This window comes from Arvicola amphibius, chromosome 12 (genome assembly GCF_903992535.2).
Source record: "Arvicola amphibius chromosome 12, mArvAmp1.2, whole genome shotgun sequence".
Lineage (NCBI taxonomy): Eukaryota > Metazoa > Chordata > Mammalia > Rodentia > Cricetidae > Arvicola > Arvicola amphibius.
In genome coordinates, this window is record NC_052058.2 from 12,280,648 (window position 1) to 12,302,065 (window position 21,418).

The 21,418-nt window shown below is 41.3% G+C and overlaps 1 protein-coding gene across 1 annotated transcript in view; it reads left to right on the plus strand.

Annotated features, from left to right (window-relative positions):
* The first annotated feature begins 8,604 nt into the window (after positions 1 to 8,604).
* The window catches only part of Disp1 (dispatched RND transporter family member 1), a 52,404-nt gene continuing 39,590 nt past the window's right edge, over positions 8,605 to 21,418 (plus strand). Inside the window, 6 exon segments of the mRNA XM_038349199.1 lie at positions 8,605 to 8,623; positions 8,626 to 8,723; positions 8,725 to 8,763; positions 8,765 to 8,842; positions 8,845 to 9,084; positions 9,086 to 9,117. Of these exon segments, the coding sequence (XP_038205127.1) occupies positions 8,605 to 8,623; positions 8,626 to 8,723; positions 8,725 to 8,763; positions 8,765 to 8,842; positions 8,845 to 9,084; positions 9,086 to 9,117 (506 nt within the window).

Below are 21,418 nucleotides of genomic sequence, written 5' to 3' on the forward strand. Positions count from 1 at the left end.
CCATCATTTAGTGTGGCAATAAATGGAAAGATTTTCCTCTTGGCTTACCCAGTGATGGGTGTTTACTCCAAGCTGATGAATTCTGAGGGTTTGGTTTGCAGTGTGTGGAGTGTTAAGCGTCACGCCTTGTGATGTCTCCAGATGAGCTTGTGGCCTGCTCTCTGTTAGCTGGCTCAGTGATGTGATCCAGCATGGTCAGGAAGTGCTGACTTCTAGAAGACAGTTGCCTTGTTGCAAGTTGTTTTCTTGAGGAAAGAGAATGTTCAGATGACCTCAAGACAAAGACTTACATTCCATGGGCCCTGTTTATTTCCAGAACACTTCATTTTTCTTATTTATTCTTATATATGAAGTTGGGAAGTGTCCTTGTCATCTGTAGGCTGTGTGTCTGTAGCATTAGGAGTGTAAGATGCACCAAGTATAACCTGAATTATTTCCCCTTTCTTGGTTTGAACTTCAGGGAACATGCTCTTCTGTTGGAGGAGCAGGAGTCTTTAGAAACTGACAATGATTATGGATGTACTTTTCCTGAAGATTAAATAAACTGATTAGTCAAATTAGCTACTTTCTAAACTGCCTTCAGTAGACCCCCAAGTCACCAAGACTGTGTGACTGTTTGTTTTAGGTTTCTGTACATTGTACACAGGAATTCTGTAGTTGTCTCTCATTTATGCTGATGTCTTAATAAGGCTTCTTCTGTACTGTCCTTGCCCTCACCCTTCCAGTGCAAGAACTGTCTCCAAGGAAACAAGTGGAGCTCTGTTTACATTTCCTGAACTATCTTCTGAATGTCAAATATTTTGAGTGACAGTTGGATCCTTTTAAGAACTGATGAGCATTAATTACGTCAACTATGAATTGCAGCTTTGGCTGCATATTAGAATCACTCGGGAGCTTTAACAAAATCACTGATGGCCATACCATTGTATCATGAATGAAATTAGAACTGCCGGCCAGGGGTCTGTTTCTGTCATTAAAAAAATCTATACATTGCCGCAGTGATTTTGCTGTGCAGACAGGGTAGAGACTGTTGGAACACGCGTGTGGCTTTGCAGATGTGTGTTGTATTCATTGCATTTCCATTAGCACTTGTGATCTAGATGTTGCCTTGTCTGGGGTGGGAGTTAGGGAACCACCTTCAGAAGGACTTTGCTTTTTTTTTTTAAATAACCATTGTTTGACATTTATGAGTTAGAAAACATCTTTTGCTTTAATTTGTATAGTTTTGATTTTATGGATTAACACAGTACTCCAGATTTAGAGTTAAAAAGTAATAATAATAAAAAAATCCAACCTAATGGAATTTAACCTCTAAACTACAGAGTCAAAGACAGTGAGTCTCACCTCTCTCATGATGCTCACTTACAATGTGAGTGTGATCCTTTCTGTGGCTTCTCTAAGTACTACCTTCATAACTGCAGTGTGTGCCAGAACTCTTGAAGTGTGTACTTAGGGAGGTAGGTGTCCATGCTAAATGAAAATAGCAGTTAGCATCCTTTGTCCCAGATTGTAAGAAAGATCTCTCATTTTTACACCCCTCTCTTTTCCTGATAGACCTGATAGCAAAGGAACACGGACATAAAACAAATGAAAAAATAGGACTGGTGTTTCTGTAAGCCTGAATTCACTTGTTAACATATCCGTGCATGTATACATTCATGCCTTGGCAACTGGTGCATCACTAGCTAACCAAGTTCAGGTTTTTTCTTATTTGCTCTGGTGAATTCCCATCTTTGTAAGGTTTTCAGCTTTTATCATGTTCCGTTACAAGTGTGGGCCAAGACTCTCCATTTTTCTCCTATGTCATTAAGTTTTTATAAAGACTATCAGTACTTTTGTATAAAGATATGTAGCATTTATGGTTTATTCTCTCTGATGTCTTTATCAGTATATATTACATATATAATCATATCCAGAATGGATATATAATAGTAAAATGCTTGATACTTTTCACTTTCAAAGGTGATAATGGTTATTATGTAAGTTGAACAACCTAGTTGATACACAAATTTAGTAGTCAGACAGCAAGTTCTCATGAAAAAAAAAATCTAATCCTTTCAGAGCTCCTGCACCTAAGTCAGTTCGCCTTTTCCTGGTGTGAGAAAGCACACTGCTGCCTACGAGCTCTGATGGGATGGCCATGGAATAGGTGGATGGTTGTGAGGTTAGGCCAAAGACATGGCTTCGAATATGCTGCATCTCATGCTTATGGGGAATAATAGCAACAATACTTTAGTTTTGTTCTTGGCAACCTGTAAAATTTTTTCAGTGCAATAAATATTCTTATTGAAAGAAAATTTGATGGCCGAAAGTTTATGAACTCAAAAATAAAGTTACTTTGTCTCAGAAGGTAAGAAGACACTTCTGTCTCAGACTGTCTCCTTAGGTCTCTAAACTAAAGATAAGGGCTTTGCTCAAGTCACAGTTACATTATTCTGATATTATTTGTGTAGTAGCTGAGAATAAGGGTGGGTATTTTGACTTGTTTTTTGTTTGTTTCTAGTTAGTGATATACTAATGGCTAGACAGCACCTCTAATTTAGTGAGATGTCTCTGATGCTTTTGAAAGTTGAATTGTAACCTTTTAAACTGTCTTGGGAAATACTGAATTTAGAGGCTGTTTCATGTGGGTCTTCAGACAGAATTTATGTTAGTTTCTGATGAACCTATAAATACTGGTTGACCTTGGCATTTCTCCAGAGTCATATTGAGGTGGTGGAAAGCCTTGCTCTTAGAGTCTTGGTGTGGAATTGAATCCCAGTCATGTGACTTGGATGAGGCTTTCATATTGTTGACACTTAGTTTTCTCTCTAATGGGTTAAACTGTCTTCATAGGAGTATTGAGAAAGTGTTTCACATAACAGAACAACTTTGAAAATTCTACTAATGCTTTATGAGGAGAAATACTAGAAGCAAAGCCTGGCTGATGTCCTCCTAACCCCTCCCCTAGCTGAACAGTACCATGCGGAAGATACGGGGCCCACATACATTGCTTCTCTCTCCTACCACAGTTCTAAACATCGAGAAGCCAGCGTGATCAGAACCCAAGGCCATCGTTTTAGGGGAGTATCACTCAGTGTCAGAGAAACGATTTCCTACTAAAACAAAATTGATAAATAATAAAAACAAATACTCCCAAATTACCTTTAGTCCTTTGTGAAAAGAAAAATTTGAAGTCCTTTTGTCTACTTATCTTCTATTTGGAGAAAATGAGGCAAGGTAATCTATTCTTTATGTATAAGTTTTACCAAAGAGATTGAAATTCTGTCAAATTTTATCAAATTGGGGGCACAGCTTAGTTTGGAATAATTGATATAAGCCATAATTAAGCTCAATAAGTAATTAGAACTTATGTTAAAATGTGTTGCTTTCTCTGCCCTAATTAGAAAAATTGTTTGTTTGTTTGTTTGTTTCTTGAGCCCTCCAGTTCAACCTCCTAGCATTGTGCATCCTCTTGCACAATGTAGGCGGCCTCGAAGCCTTGTTTGAGGTTTTCCTCTTCCTGGAGAATGTGTGTCAAGAACTAGCAGCACAAACATGTTGCTGGAGGCTTGTTGCCTCCTCCGGGTAGATGGTTCAGAACCTGTCTTTTAGCCACATCCCCAGCAGACCCCTGCGTTTGGAGGCACTGGGCCAACAGTCAGCATTTTAATCTGGTGAACGTGCTGTAGGGGGCATCACTCTTCTGCAAGTGTGACTGGTTACAGAATGGAATGCAGTCTTAGCCATCTACTCTAGTGCTATTCTAACTCATGCCGTCTGAGCTTTTAGAGGGCAGGAAGCTCTTAGCCTTGGCACTAGCCTTCCCAGTTTCCCCACTTATCATCGGGGTGTGACTCCGGGCACCTTACTTAGACTCTATATCAAGTTTTGTTTTGCCAAATAGACCAGGTAATGCCTTCCACATCTGTTGTCCTGAAAGCTCTTAGTGGGATCAACTGGAGTGAGACGATGCATGTGAAAGTGCTTTCAAAATCCCAGAGAGGAGCTGTTGTGCTGCTGATGGCAGGGAAGACACTGTTCCTTCAGGCAGAGTCCTGCCTTTGTTTAGATATGTTGTCTTCACTAAGTGCTTACTGTGGTAATTGGATCAGGTCTGTGTATCCTCTTCAACAGTACACTTAGATTTTAACTTGGCAGTTTTCTGGGTGGATAGAAATTGTGATTTCCAGTTCCAAGCAGAAACTTCATGGGCTTCATGGACTTTAGCTGCCTTTGTGCTTCTGAAGCCATTGTTTAGTACCATTGCATCCTTTGAGTGTGTGGTTAGTATAGTTTGGTGTATATTATATTGGTGATAAATTTCTAAAATTTAGACAGACTGTATCATAATTATGTGATAAGATTTTCAATTGTGTGCTTTTTTTGTCGCTGAAGTGTGAGTCTTTATATTTTATAGGATATAATTCTAAACACACAAACTGTGGTGACCCTGCACACACACACACACACACACACACACACACACACACACGTCTTTATTTTAACCACATAAACTGCTTTCTGGCAGTTCTGTAGCTTCACACATGCAAGCTCTTTACAACTGAGCTACAGCCCCTGACCTTAACCACACTGATTCATAACAGTAGAGTTTTCTACAAATAGTTCTCTTTGCACATGATGGTGTCCACCCGCTTCCTCCCGTACTTCAGGTCCAGTCCTCAGTCATTGCTTTTTAGTTTTGTTTTGTGCTCTGTTTGGTTTTTCTTTTTTTCTTTTCTCCCCCCCCCCCACCCCCTTTCTTTCTTTACAGGATCCACTCACGGCTATGTAGCTTCAGTGGAATCAAACTCAGCCCCCAAGTTCTGGGATTCTCAAAATGTAACCATCGTGCCAGGCTGATGTAATACCTAGCAAGATAAGGCAGAATTTAAGTTCTCTGTTGATTGGAATTTGTTTGCCTTTTTAACCCTTAAAGTGTTGTAGCCCAGTCCCTGATGATATGCATATTACTCATATATGTATCTGAATACACATTCTTATATATCTGAAGTTTTACTCAAGTGGACCAGAGGCTAATGATATTTCAGCTTTGGATAAGTAGCACCCTGTCGCTGCCTTAGAGAGGCATATCGCTTTGCATTTCAAACAAATTTAAGAAGAGAGTAAGACTTTGTGGCAGGGATACGTAGGTAATTTGATCTGTCATCTCAGTTAGTGGCTGGTAGAATCAATTTGAAAACTCGGACCTACCCATGCTATTTGTTTTCAATTACACATCTCTCAGTTTCCATCTTAAAACACAATTTAGGCTTTAAAACTAGGAACATCATTTCATATTTAGATCACCCAGTGCATGACAAATACTGTTGGAGAAGCTGAGGTGAGGTGATAGCAGTGGCTTTTAATGGATTGATATTGACATATCAGATTCCTGCAGAGTAAGGAGGGCACGAAATGTGTGGCCGGGGCCCATTAGGCTTGAGTGCTGAGAAAGCTTTCTTGGGTTGTGCTCTCAAGAACGTGCTGGCTTGAACACCGCTTTCTCTGTTAGTTATTCTTTATGTTTGACTCAAAACTTAAACTCCACAATAAATACTGCTACCCTTATACTTAGCAAGGGGGTGTCACGCGTGAAATTGGTCACTTTTCTAGAGTCCCCTTCTACACTACTACTTACTGTTTTTCTTCTCTGCTCTGTATGTTTTGCTGTTAGTTCCCCTTCCTCCTAGGATCTGACAAGTTCTCTCCCTCCATTTGTCTCTGGTCTCTCTCAGCATGGGCTTCAGTGTCAGCTCCTAATTTCAGATTGAGGCTTTGCTATTTAGGTCATCTGAACCCCTAAACCAATATAGCTATCAAGCCTAAATAAATCATTGATATTTCTTAAAACAATTGTTTGTTTTTGTGTCTTTGTGTTTTATTTACTTGTGAATCCAATTGGTTGTTTCCATTCTATGATAATGATTAAATGATTCGAATCAGAGAAGGCACCTGTCATTTCTCTAATAGCAGTGAGAAGTCTGAGTTCATGTTATTCTGTACTACCTACTAAGGCCTACTTTGTTACAGGAACTCTCCAGGTTACAAGGCTGCGTTTCTAAATAGCATTTGTAAAGCTGCATTTTATCATAGAGGGGAAAAGATACTTGGTAAAATTAAGTGCCTCTTTTGGCATATACAAACATTTTTAACTCCTACAAAACAACAGGTCATGCATTACAGTAAGAGTAAAGGAGAAGGATTGCTGTGATTTTGGTTATAAAGAAAATAACATTTTCCCCTAAAGACAAGGAGATTTAATTAGAAGGAAGAAAGAAAACTCGATGGAAAACAGAGAATCTAGGAACCATTTTAGGGTACTCTGGAGGGGCATCATAAGTTGAGGTGTCAAGCTGTCTTGGGTCCTATTCAATTTAGAACTCTTTACCGTAGAGCCACTTACCTTCAGATGCTTCCAAGCGGAACCCACCCAATAGTTATGCTGGTAGATAATAGGATCGATTAGTCAGTAGGATTGATTGCATTAAATATGAAAAAATAGACTCTTTCAAATGCTCTCTCAGCAGCTGTGGTTAACCAACGTGCAAACCAGCAGTGCCTCTGCCCTCCGTACATCCGTCACCCAGTTCAGCCGATGCTTTTGTTAGGGCGGCCCTGCAGGCCTGGGTGCAGGCTTGCAGTCTGGGTGTGGATGGTGGCTGGGAAAGTGAAGGCTTCTAGTGAGTTCCTGCAAGAAACTGTCTTACAACTGTTCCAGTTAATCAAGCTAAATCGTAGCTACCTTAAAAAAAAAAAGGCTAAGCTTCTTGAAATGTTCTTCATGTTTGTGGGTTTGGGAGCATTCCCACACACCCCATCTTTCTATTAACAGTGTGAGCTCTGTTCTTCCTCAGCAGGAACGTCAGTGAGCAGCAGTGGGATGGCAGGCACTGGTGGTGGCTGACCACTTAACTCTGGCAAATCACCTTAGCCTCTAACTGCCTTGCTTTCTATAAAATTGAGATAATACACTGACTTCACATTGCTTTGTGGTGGGGATGTTGTCTGAGTGCTTAGACTGGATACCTTTATCCTAGAGTGATTTTATGAAAGAGAAAGCTACTTCATATACAATAGTTTAAATTTTCTCAGTAGCCTTTGGAAAGGAGGCTGGGGGCTCACAGGCTAGTTTGAAAAGTGATGGAAGACCTTTTAGGCCTTTTGAGTTTCTATGTAAAATATCTACAAGGTTTAACATATTTTATTTTCTACCGAAACAATTTGTAAAGGCAATTTTAATGTGCAATCAATTTCTTACTTTGTGGTGTTTATTTAGCTGAGTTTATGCATAGGTGTGAGAGGTTTTTATTTATTTATTTATTTTTGGTTTTTCGAGACAGGGCTTCTCTGTGTAACAGTCCTAGTTGTCCTGGAACTAGCTCTTATAGACCAGGCTGGCCTCAAACTCATATAGATCTGTCTGCCTCTGCCACCTGAGTGCTGGGATTAAAGGCCTGTGCCACCACTGCCTGGCTGTGTGAGAGTTTTTATCTGAAAGATAAAGATTACACTAATGAATTTGCGTCACAGTGTATTGAGTATCCTCTGGTACCAGTGTCCGGGTGGGACTTTGTGTAGTCCACTGGCAGGTTCTGCTAAGGACAGCCCCTGCTGAGTTGATGGCATAGGTGAGAGAAGGCGAGAACTCATGCACATGCAGACAGAAGAGAGGTCACTTCTTAACATTTGTATATGTTCAAAGTGGGGAGGGCCTGGAGAGAGGAGCCCATGTGTAGGGTGGATAGATGAGTGGCATTTGCTGACTGTTCTTACTATAAGTCCCCATATTTTGTTTTTGTGTATATTGGACTGGGTGGTTCAGTCTCTGTGGGGTGTGGTGGGGTGTCAGGTTGTCTAGTTTTGCTGTTGCATGTTTACTGGACAAAAGTGTCCCTGGTACTGTGAGCATGTGCGGGAGTTCCTGTATATTGAAGGCCCGGGTCCTTTGGTAGAAGCCGGGGGGAGGGGCAATTTAATGTGAAACAAATCTCACAATATCATTCTTCTTATGCAAATATTACCTATTGTATACAACATAGTAAATTAATGACAGCTTTCACAGTGTGTCTAAAGGAAAAACCCTTTTATTCCTGATAATTTGTGTTGTAAGAATTTTCAACTAACAAATCTTTATTTTAATAGGCTTGCTGTTACACTGAGACTCGAGTAACTTAGAAAAAAAAATTAAATTGTTGAGATTTTTCTAAGCCATAAACCAGCCTTAAGATTGTGCACATTATTTTAACATACACACTTGCTTGTCTCTGGTGTCACCCTTCATTTTGCCCATTACTCCTAACTTAGAAGTTGACAGGTGTTGTTGGTATCTTCTCTGCCGTGGGAAGAAAAGACAGCAAGAGCTGAGAGAAGAGGTGGGGTAGAGAAAGCAGCCAGTGAGGACAGAAGAAGACACAGGTAGAGGAGGGGGCTCAGTGGTGGCTTCCGCTCCCTCCCCCCCCCCCCCCCACCGCAGACACTGGCTCATGATTCCTGCAGCAACCCTCGTTTCCCAAGAGCAGCATTTAAATGTTTTAAGTGTCTTCCTTATTTATGCATTTTCCTGCCTGCTTGGAACTAGATGGCTTTCTGTCTTTCTTGTTTCTAGGACCAAGAGATTGGAGCATGGCTGTGATCAGTGGGGAGTGATTCTGTGCTTCTTGAGCAATGGCAGCATCTCCACCGGCACTACCAATCCCTGTCCCTTAGACACCAGTGATGGAGACCTCACAGCCCAGCAGCTCACACCCCAGAGAAACCCCAAGAACAAAAGCGAGCCCAAATGGGATGCCTGCAACTTAATGGCACGTTAAGTCATCCTTCTCTGCCTTTAGACAACCAAAGAACACCTCAGATGTCAGCTTCAGTGCTGCCAACCCTTGTCCATACCATCACCCTGTGACCAGCCATAACAGTCACCAAGAGTGCCATCCTGAGGCTGGCCCTACAGCATCCTCCTCTTTGGCCTCGTGTTGCATGCAGCCACATTCTGAATACTCTGCATCTCTGTGTCCAAACCATTCACCTGTATATCAGGCTGCACACTGCCTTCAGTCCTCACCATCCTTCTGCCTTAATCACCCGTGGCCTGACCATTTCCAACATCCAGCCTGTACCGCATCACCTGGCCATCATCAGGTGAGTGTGCTGGACATCATGTTGGCTTTTAGCATTAAACTAATTGCATAGTGAACGTGACCGCTTCTATTTGTTTCTCCCAAAAAGGAGGGGAAAAGAAAAAATGGTCAGGAAATAAACCCATATAAACACTTATTTTGTTGTAGATTGTATGAAGCCACACTAAAATTATAATTGAAATAATGTGTTTGTTTATCCATTGACTGTGTGTGTGTGTGTGTGTGTGTGTGTATGCGCGCGCGCAGTGACCATACATAGATTGTGACGGGGTCTTGTGTGTAGCCCATGGCTTTTTTTTTTAAAACTTTTGTTACTTTGCATAAGGGATGTATTTTGGTGAGGTTTACCCAAACTAGGGGGCCCCTTAATGTATTAGTAGTGACCAACCTGTATGAAAAAGAAGTTAAAAGTGCTTGCTTCCTTATGATTCTATGTGTGTGTGTGAGTGTGTGTAGGTGTGTGTGTGTGTGTGTGTGTGTGTGTGTGTGCTCACAGTTTCTATTCTTAGGGTTTGAGTGTTTATGTAGGTACACTAACATCAGAGAGAAGTAACATCCTTCCATAGCACACAGAGCCTATAAACTGCAGCATGGGATTTGAAGACTTTTTTAGATCTGGTAGATTGAAAGTGGTGTAAGAATTGCTATCACTATTAGACTTTCCTTCTCCATGCAATCAGCCCCCTTTCTTTTATATTGTGGTTTTCAGAAGTACTTCTTATATGGAAGTTAAGTCATAGCCACTGCAGGCAAGCAGTGATGGCATGTTTTATAGAGTGCTGAGTTCTTCATAAGCAAAGTATTGTTGTATGATTTTAGGCAGTAAGTCTTCATGAACTAGAAAAAGAACATTCCCTATATAATCAAGGTGTGCTTCACACACACACACACTCACACACACATGCACACACACATGCGCACACACACACACACACACACACTCAACTAGAGCTTAAGGTGCACTTTGATGTTTGTCGTCTTCCACATCTCAGTATGACATACAACATTTCTATCACTCCAGACAACTCCTTGCGCCCCTATCAGTCTTTGCCTCCCCCTCTCACTCCATCACATGCCAGGACCGCTCTATTGACCTGCTCCTGGACACACAAGTCACACTGCATTTATTCTTTTGTGCCCTGGCAAGTGTTTCTCAGCCTGACATCTAATGTTTGCTGTTTGTTATTACTGACAGACTGGTAATCCGTTGTGCACAGGTAGCAGGCCTCTCTTGTCGGTTCAGAGCCAGGTCCTGTATAGGGAGAGAGTCTTCACTTTTGTCCCCTTTTGCAGTTGTCAAGATTGGCTACTCTTGGTCTTTCAGGGAGAAGTGACAGAGATACGAGAAAAGGGCAAAGACCATGGGGAGGAAGTGGAGCAGTCTCTGCAGTATGTTTCTTTGGGCTCTAAGTACATTCCCATATTAGATTTGAGAGCCTCTGTGTTCTAGAAGTATACAGAATCCCCCAAAGCTAGCCTTAAATGATTTGTCCTAATAGCTCTTGGCTGCATGATCAAGTTTGGACTCTTCCCATGTTGAATTAAGCTCTGTAACTATGGATTCTAAAATTATATATTCTTAAGTATTTATATGATTAAGTCATCAAATATATATATGCGTATACATATATATGTATATATGTATACGTATATATATATATATATATATATTTGTAGAGTGTGAGGTGAGACAGCTAGTTATACATACTGAAGCTGTTGAAGCTTACCTTCATATAATAAGTCGTAAAGCATAAAAACTCTGTGCAAATAACCAGTGCTTTCAATGTGCCAGATTGTGTCAAGATTTTCTGGATTTTACTTAGCATTTGTTCATGACCTAATTCAAAAGGAATGAGACTCCCATGTGTACTTTAAGTGGAATGAGATTGAAACTCAAACTGATAGCAATTGGCTGAGCTCACCCCTGTCCACGGTTGGGACTGGGGATTCTATAACCTGGTGAACTTAATGCAAATTGTGTAGGACAATGAGTTCCTAGACTTCTCCTCTAGATCTTAACTAGACAGAGGGATGCAAAGTTAGCTGATTTCCTGGGCAGAAAATGTTTTATGTATTGTATACTTTATTCTGCTTCAAGAATGATTCCCACACTTCTTGCATTTATTTTCATATATAGTCAACAATATGCATTGGATACTCATATATGCCCACACCAAATATGTCATTCTAAGCAGATTGAAATATTTTTTTTGCCTTCATCAAGTCTTTAAACTACTAGAAAGGTAAATCAAATAAACAGCTACAGTATTGTGATAAATCCTACCAGAAGGAGCACACAAGGCTGAAGATGACTCACCAAGTGCAGAGGAGAGCAGCAGCCGTTGTTTGTAGACAATGTTTATACAAAGAGCTGCAAGGTAGGATGATCCCAGCTCCAATATAACTGAGCATCCCTAGACCGTAGTGGATGTAAGAGTAAGGGGAGAGGTGAGCTGGGCCCAAGTCCTGAAGGATATTGCAAACCAAGGCTTTGTAGGCTCATTCTGAGGCATTGTTGTTGCTCTGTGTGCCTCTGTTTCTCTTTGTGTGTGTGCACGTGTGCACATGTGTTTGCATATGTGTGTATGTGTATAAGATATGAATTTAATAAAATACCTTTTCAGCCATTTTTGAGTAAATGTTCAGTTAAATATTATTAAACGCATTTATGTTACTGAACAAGCGTCATGGCCACCCAAAGCAGAAGCTTCCCAATCTGAAAATCTGTACCTGTTAAACACTAGCATCCCTTTCTCCTCCCTTCCAGCCTTGACCATTCTGTCTTCTCCTTCACAAACTTGAGTATTGTGGGTACCTCATATTTGTAAAATCGCAGTGTTCATTTGTGACTGGTTTTTTCACTTTATGTGCTGACAAGACTCAACAAAGTCATAGCATGTGACAGTATGGGAATGCTGAATTTTGTTAATATATTCATCCATGATGGACATAGAACATATGGACACTGTCTTTTGTGTGCATGATGCTACTGTGAGCATGGGTGTATCAAATACCTACTGGAATTCCCTCTTTCGGTTGTTTGGGGTATATATACCCACACCAGAGGTGGAATTTCAGAATCCCATGGTGGTTGTGTTTTTGACTTTTGTGAATAACTCACAAACTGTTTTTTCATAGTGGTTGTACCACTTTACATTCCCACTAGCAGTGTACAAAATTCACTTTTTTATATCCTTGCCAACATTGCTGCTGGTACCTGTTTTGTTTGGGAGTAGACATCCATTGAGTGTGGTATCCTAGGTAGGAGTCATGGTATGATATGCATTTCACTCTCCTGGTGGAAGACAGATTGAACTGGGCCAGGACTGTGGTAGACAGGAAGACAATATTAGATAGGAAGGATGGTGACTTGAACTAAGAATTAGGAAGAAGTCAATTCTAGGGGGAGTAGATGTTAGTGGATTCGGTGACTCATTAGAGCAGAGTCTAGAAGAATCAACAGCTGATTTTTATTTTCCGAGGAGGTAGGCGAAGGGTAATGCCAGTCACAGAGATGGAGAAGATAGAAAGGGGGTCCTGAGTGAACAAGAGAGCCTAAAGTGGCCAGAGGGCCTGGGGTTCGGTGCTGCATGGTATTAAAGCAGGTGCAGTGCTGGAACAGTAACCATGAAGAGTGGTGTCGGGCTACAGAGAGGGCTCAGGAGTTAAGAGTGCTTGCTGCTCTTCAGAGGACCCAAGTTTAGTTTCCAGCACCCATGTTGGGGAGCTCACAGCTACGTGAAACCCAAGGGGATCCAGCCCTCTATAAGTACCTGTACAACACACACACACACACAAATAAATAAAAGAGAAAAAGATTGTTGTTCCCTGAGCTCCCTTGAAAGCATAAATGATTCGGATGATTCATGGCAGTGACATTGAGGACAGCAGTGCTGTTAGGGGTTGTCTCCAAAGACCTCAGGCCACTGGGTATTTCTTCATAGACTTCGACTGTGGTATGGCCAGGCACTGAGCCAGTTGCTGCCTCCTCTTCCCCAACCTGTAAAATGTCAGCAAAGCCCCTGTGGGGGATAGACTTGAGGTGTAAGAGCAGTTCAGCTGAGGAAGAAGAGGACACAGGGATTCCGGAATGAGAATGCTGCATGGCACGGCTTTTGTCAGCTCTCCTACCCTGTTCTCTTCCAGGTGTGGAACTTTTCTAAGTCTCTGGGATGTATTGTGCAGCAGTGCATGTTGCCATTTACAGTACTTGGTGTAAGGTGTGTTTGTGACCTAACATTTCCATAAAGGATGCCTTAAAGTTTGACGGCCTTATGGTTAAGTGCAAAGATGGAGGCTCCTACATGCTCCTGATCATTATAGCACTATTTGCATCTGTGCTACAAATCAGCCTGCCTGCTATATATTTTATTTTTAGCATTCTTATTTATTCATAAAGTACATAAGCCATAAGAGTGGTTTCAAAGATCAAATAGACGATGCTAACGCTGGCCTCAGCGTCTGCTGCCTGTGTTAAGGTGTCGTCTTCCTGTGTCTTCCCTTCACAGCGCAGGTCCCCATTGACTTCTTATGTCAGTCACCTGTGTGTCATTTCTTTAATTAAGATCATTGAAAAAGTTACATGTAGTTTTCATTTTGTTTTTCTGAGACAGGGTTTCTCTGTATAAACTCTGACTGCCCTGGAACTTGCTTTGTAGATTAGGATAGCTTTGAACTCAGAGATCCACCTTCCTCTGCCTCCTGAGTGCTGGGATTAAAGATGTTCACCATCCCCCCCCCCCCCATCTCAAAGGTTACAATTGATATATCCTGCTTTACTTTCATTTATCACTGAATATAAAATAGATTAAACTATATTATTTTAAAACTTCAGACTGTTTCACTTTTAGATTCTTGTCCTTATAGCCACTGCTCAGCCATTAGCTAACCTGATTAGCAGGGGACATGAGAGAATCAGAAAGGCAAGAAATAGCCTCTCCCTGTCATAGAACAAAGCCTGTGCCAGCAAGTCTTAAACCTGCTTGTTCATCTGCTCACTTGGGAGTTCAAAAGTGGAATAAGTGGAATATTACAAATAAGAGAATTTTGCAATGAAAATAAAGAATTCTAGGAGTTCAGAGATGGTGGGAATCAATGAGGTGAATGAACTTTAGGTCCGACTGAGAATGGAACTTGTGTGACCTTTGAAGGATGGTTAGAAATTAATAAAGGGAGATGAGGTGAAAGGTCATGGAGGCTGGTTATAAATTAAAATGGAAATCATATTATCTGGGCAGAGTAGGGCGTATACCTGCCAGTAATCCTAGAACTCAGAAGGCTGAGGCAAAGGGACCTTAAGTTTGAGGTTTAAATCTATTTTCTAGTTAAAAAATATATTTAAGAAGGGGTAGTAAAACAATTTAGGGAGAGGAGAGTCATTTGAGATGGTCTTGAGGCATTTTCTTACTTTTACACCCTAAGTGCAGCCCAGCTGTGTAAAGCCTGTGCAGCAATGATTGCTCCTCATCATCCAGAGGTTGGAAGATGCCTCGCAGTACACAGTCGTGCTCCACCTACACTGTTGAAACAAGTTTCTGATTATTTTTCTGGGGTCTTACTGTCATATTAAAAGTGAAAGAGCCATAATATTACTGTACAGTTAATACGGAGTTTTGTAATCCGAAAATAGCAGCCAGCGCTCTAATGTCAGTCACTTGTCTTTTAATTTGGTATTGCAGGCAAGGGTTCCTGTTATAACAGAGCACCCCGTACCTGGCCATGCCATAGGCTCATTATCATGATGAACCTGTATTTTGGGGTGCCTGCCAAGTACATTTTTGTCTCTTTGGAGGTGCTTTTACAGACAGACAATTACTGCTGAGTGTTCTGTGTAGCGCACCAGAAGATTTGAGAGCTATGTCAAGATAGCAGTGCTTGCCACAGGGGGACCCTCGAACCTGGCACTGGCCCCTTAAAAGTTAACCAGGTGTCACTGTCATTGTGTCCTTACAACAGAGTGATTTTGACTCCTGTGTTTTCTGTTCCTTCAGTTTCTGGTTTGTCAGTCTCTGACCACCTGGGAAGCTTCCTGTTCTGCCATCAGAGATTAGTTGCTGTCTGTGCTTTTTTTTTTTTTCTAAAAAGTAAAAAATGAGAATTCATGTGTTATATTAAAAGAGATAAGCGCCACCCCTTTAGTGCACATTCTTTTGAATAAAGTATATTACAGCATCTCAAGGTACCATTACAGCTCTGCTGGGCTGCAGTACCCGCCGTCTCCTCTGTCCTCAGCCCTGGTGATACTGCTGTTCAGTTTAGCCAAGAAATACGAACAAAAGGTGTTCTGCGCTCCTCGTCAGCACGGGCATTGACACAGACCTGCCGTCCAGAGTCAACCCACACATTTTTCTTAGATGCTGGGTGGAGAACGTCAAAGGTTGCTGTTCTCTATTAGCAGGTACACGCTGAGGGCTTGCTGTTTGGTGCTAGGCACAGGTGAAAGCTGTAAGCCTGGTTCTCATCTTCAGAGATGGGAGCGTGGTGTACACTGGGTAGATGCATAATCCCAGCATGGGCTGGCATGGATAGGCTGTTGTCCTCCTGAGTGTTTGTTACATTACTTGGAGCACAGAAGTGAAGCAACAGTGTCACTACAGAGCACAAGTCAGGCTAATATTATATGGAAACTGGTGCAGATGCCTATCCTGTTTCCTTTTGTGCCAGAAAAAATGTTACTAACCATGAAAGAGTTCTCTGTCCTCATTTCTTGAAGTAAACTATGACATCTTTAGGATTCCCAGGCAGGTAGCTTTTAGAAGAAGGAATAAAGTCTAGTCTTTAGACCTTCGTCATTTGCTTAGATCCAATAAAACCTGAAATTTGATTCTTTAGGAACACTAGTGACATTGTAAGTATTCCATGGCCTTACGGCAAGTGGCTTTGCTAGACAGCACAGATGAAGGTTGATTCCTATCATTAGAGAGAGTCTTATTGGACCAGGTTGCCTTTCTTGGCTCTGTGAAGGAGCTGAGATCCTTTTTCAATCATGGCAGCAAATGGAACTAATTGAACTTATATGGTATAGAATAACAGCCGTGTGTGTGTGTGTGTGTGTGTGTGTGTGTGCATATGCATATGCACGCACACACATGATATATGTGGTGGCCAGGAGTCATATGTCGTCAGTTGCTTTCCACGTAATTATTATTTTTCTGCGACAGTTTCTCTCAGAGAATGCAGAGTTCACTGGCTAGCACACACCACCACACTTGGCTCCACACATGCGTGTGTGATGGGGATGGAACTCAGGCCCTCATACTTACGTAGCAGTTTACCAGCTGAATCATATCCCTGGTCAACTTAGTTGTCATTATAATGATTTTTTTTTTGTCAACTTAGTTGGCATTATAATGATTGCATTTTGTTTAGTGTATATCAAAGAAATGATAAATGATAAAAATGTTCTTCAAAATCTCAAGGATCAAATTCCTACATTAATAAAAACTGTATAGCAGATAAACAATATCCTTCAAACTCTGGAAGCCACAGATCCCTCCAAACCCACCGCACGTCATCCTTGCAGTTGCTCTGAAACCAAGAGCATCAGCTCACACAGTTCACAGTTGTCCGGGCTTTTTAGTTGCATCTGATGAGAGCGTAGCTCTGGGGAGTAGACAGGTACTGCTGACTGTAGAAACAGTGCTGCTGCCTGGCAGTGGTTCCCTTTCCCAACCTCTCTCCTCTCCTTGCTGCACTGAGTGAGGGGAGAAAGCCTGGGCTTTGGAAGAGGCTCAGTGCATTTGAAGCCTGACTCTGCTGCCTGCTAGCTTTGCGGTCTTAGCAAATGTTCAATCTCTTGCCTTAGTTTCCAGTCCTGCGAAGGCAGGAGTAACAGCCGAGTTGCACTGTTTAGGGCCTAGCACCAGATTTCAACCTCTTTTCTCTTTCTGGTTTGTTCTGTCCACGTTCTTGTTCCATTGCCATTCTTTGCTGTCTGTGCTTCCTTCTGTTGGTGGTGTTTCAGAAACACAGCCATACTGTATGCAGCCTGGTTTAAATAAAGACATGGGGCACCCCATTTCTTTCTTAAGTATAAATTACCCCCTTTTCTCCATCCACATAGGAAAAAGAGGGACACTAGTGTGATTTTTGAGAAAGGGGGTTGTTGAAAAAGTTCCCCAGCCAGACTCAGAGTCTCTCTGCCAATTGCATAACCTTATTATGATAGCTACAGATTATGTTAGAAGTCTCGTAAGACTTCGTCTTGATTTTACCAAAATCAGGGTTTATTTTTACATTCCTTAACATAGTCAAGTTAACTATTTAAAAGGGATAATGTTTGTAATATGTAAAATGTTCCAAGTTTGCTTGCCAAAGTCAGTCAGTTTGGCAGCCAGGTTGAGCAAACGCTTATTTTATTAGGAGTTCTTTTAGAGTTCTTTATTTTATAAATGAGCATATTTTATGGAGTTTTGCCCCATGGAATGCATTGCACAGTGTGTACTGCATTTCAGAATATGAGCCTTGGTGAGCCTTTACCTTAACAATAAATGTTAAGAAACAAAACCAGTTTTATTTCCTAAAATTAACATAGCTCTTGGAAATGAAGCACATATACTCTGCATTTCTTTCCATGTTACTTACTGCTGGTTTTTAGATAAAGAGAGAAGTGAGGTGGGGGTATGGCTTAAGTTTTTGCAGAGAATTTTGAAGGGTTGTAAGATACTTGTTAAACAGTGAGGCTTAATAAAAAGGCATTGTTAAGGATTGGTTATTTCTTAGATTCCAAGAAAGAGACAGCTGCTTTTGACTACACCTTCTTCCCAAACATAAGTGTGTTGCTAGGTGAAAATAATTTATAGAATTTTACGTTTATAGAAGAATTTTGATTGCTTTACTGGCACCCTTGTCAGTAAAATTAACTGTACAAAATTACACTTTTAATACAAACCAGATATTCAGCTGATTGCTTGGCACTTGGGAATTTGAAGTATAGCTTTGTGCCAGAGGCATATTTGGAGCTCAATAAATATGTGCTAGATTAAAGAAGAAAAAGATTTCTTAAGACATTTTTTTAAAAAAAAAAATTTCAAGCAACCCCAAACTTAAATTTTTACAACACCTCTTTGGTTAAAATAGTCAGCTGTGACCAAACAACTTATGGTCTTCTGAAAAGGAATGATTTAGGCAAAAATCACTCAGTGACTTCATGAAACAAAATAAGGCTTAGAGGGTACATGAGCCTTAAAGAAGGAGCTGGGACCATAGGAGAGTTTGGAGAAAGTATCATAGTAAATGGGAGGGTTTCTCAAACATGGACAGTTGTGTAGGTCCTGAATACCAGCGGAAGAGACCTGTAGAAGCTAAGCCAGGACAGGTTTCACTCAGCCATTTCCTTGTGTTGAGATCTGCCTGCTGTGGGGTCTGTCACAGGGTGTTCATCATGTTCAACTCTGAAAAGCCATCTACAACAACCTGTCCAAGGATACCACTCTCCGGATGCAGTAGGTTCTGGATGTTCTTCAACCATCATTACAGCATAGATTTATTGCTGACTACTTTGTATGCTGTAACTATTTACTTCTAATACTTGTGGTTGATATTGTCCTAAGTTTTTAAAACAATTTTCTGTACCCTTCTGTTTCTTTAGGACCTAGCAAGGTGTCTGGCATTTGGTACACATTCAGAAATCAATTGCTGAAAGAACTAAAGAGATAATGGGGCACCAATCATGTTCTTCCTGCAGAGCGCTCAGTGATATGGTGTGACACTTCAGTATTGAGAAGTAGGCCCTGCTGGTCTATCACATGAGATGAGAGCTTCCTTGGTAGTGGGAGAAAGTGTGAAGGCCTCACCTGTCTTTGAGAATATATTCTTGTTCTTTAGAGCTCCTCATTTGCAAACAGCCCACCAGAGGATGGAAAGATGGCTCAGTGGTCCAGAGACCTTGGTTCGATTCTTAGCACCTATGTGGTGTCTCACAGCCACCTGTCATTCCAGGGCCACAAGGTCCTGCGTGCTCTCCTGGCCTCCAAAGGCACCAAGCCACATACAGTGCACAGACATACATGTAAGCAAAACAATTGTACACATAAAAGATAACATTTTAATAAGTGAAAATAAAACCAACCTGCCAACCATAGCCTCATTAGTGAAGAGAAAAGGAATCAAGGGTAGATGTGTAGTGCATTGCTCCCAACTTCTAGACGATTGGATGCTATTCTAGGGAGAGGATGTAGACGAAGAACTGTGGCTCAGGGAAAGCCAGCCTGAGAGCAGATTCCTCCAACAGGGGAACGACCTTACAGGATATAAGTGTAGTCAGAAACTGACTGTCAGTGTCCCCTGTGCGTACAGTGGGGGTCGTAGTAAATACTGTGTAGTCTGGGTTTTGAGGCATTAATGTGGATCTTTGGTTTTCTGCTGCAAACAGTGATTTGTTAACAGGTTACTGGAAGCTAAAACTGCTTCATTTTGAAGGAATACCCAGGAAAGAGTTATTCAAATGTGTGGTTTCATCACTACAGCGCTTCTCTCTAGTAGTTAGACTCCACATTGAGCTCCAGTTGTATTGCTTTTTACCCAACTGAAATTCCCAGTGAGCAGCATTAGTGTCTAGTGGGTGTTCTGACCTGAGGATTGTAGGCTCCATTCTGCATTCCGCACTCTTCGGTTACTTAAGTTTAACAAGGCTTTCGTGATTTTCTTACAGTCATTTCTCAGGCCACTTATTAATGGTATTATTCATGTCATACTAAGAAACGGAATTATGTGCTCATGAAGGTGTTTTGCCCAGCGTTCACAGCAGCAGTCCAGCAGAGAAAGGCTTGGGTTTGAGGGTAAAGTACTTTACAATACAGTGTAACTTTGCAGGACTCATTTGCTTCCTAACCTCCAACTAAATTATGTATATTTAACTTGCATGTCCTAAAAAAGAATGTCAAAGTGACTGTCTTTAAAAGTATTTTTTTGATTCATCGGTTGTCCCTTTTAGAATTCTAATTGTTTAAAACTAGTTCTTTCCCATTGGTGGTAAGTAGGCGTTCCTAGATTCTTTTTGGGTGTGCATTGCCCAGGAACAGAACCCTGTGGTATTTTGATTATACTGCCTTCCACCGTCCTTGTGATGAATGCAGAGGTTGAATGTGTCTGAAAATGAATATTCCATGACTTTCTTCCCTCACCCTTTAGTTAGCTGTAGATTAGCGGCTTTTCAGACATATGCTAGGCCTAATATTGCCTTAAGTAGAAAGATTTTGTTAATAGTGTAAGAAGAAGTTATACCTTAAGGCCCCCAGTTATTTCACTCCCCTCTATTTTGTATGCAATATTTCTTTGTTGTTGCCCAAAGTAGCCTCATTCCTTGCTTGTTCCTAGAGACCAAACTCAACTAAGAGAATGTTTGTTTGCTTGTTTGCATGCGCGCACGTGTGTGTGTGTGTGTGTGTGTGTGTGTGTGTGTGTGTGTGTGCGCGCATGCACATGCACTTATGGCACAATGAACATGGAGGTCAGAGGACTACTTGTGGGAGTTCATTCTCTTCTTCTACCTTATGGGTCCTGAGGATCAAACTTGGGTTGTCAGGCTTGGTAGTAAACTCATTTTTTTACCTGCCAAGCCAACTCACCAACCCAAGAGAAAGCTTCTTGTGACCTTAAGTTGGACTGAAACTGTTCCATACATCTGACTAGTACACGTTTTGGGGATAGGGTGGGCCCATGTAGATGAGCCAGCATCATGTGTCTTATACACAAACATCTCTTCTGTAGGAGCATCCCTTAGCAGTACCTTCTTGAGTTACCAGGTTTGGTTTATAATTGACAACTAGTAAACAAATCCTGTAAACACAGTTGTCTCTCCATGTCTTCAGCAGACAGACATCTTGGTTTCAGGTGTTAATTTTTGGCTGTGTTGGCATGGGGATCTGATACTTAATGTTCACTATATTTTGGCCTCATTTGTTGTAGCCTAAAGCAGATCTTCCCAGTAATATTCTTAATGACTTTAGGGGGAAATTGCAAACTAAGAAACAACTAAATTGGAGGTGACAACAGCCCTTCTCCCAGCTAATCAGGAGCTGTTGGGTGCTTAGGTGAGCTTTAAAGCAAGCAGATGTAAAGGGGAAGCAGGCTGGCAGCAGGACCAGCCTGCAGGTAGATGGCTATTCTGTCCTGTTGAGTCACCACAGACCCTTCAGCAGGAACATGGGCTTCATTTTCTCCTGTACATTGGCACATTCTGTCATTTACAAAGAGAATCTAAATCTGTGTTAAAGTGCAGAGCTTGACTGCTGAAGGCATGCTCATAGTCTGGGGCCAGATCGATAATAAAGAGATCAGTAGGATTTAATGATCACATTGTT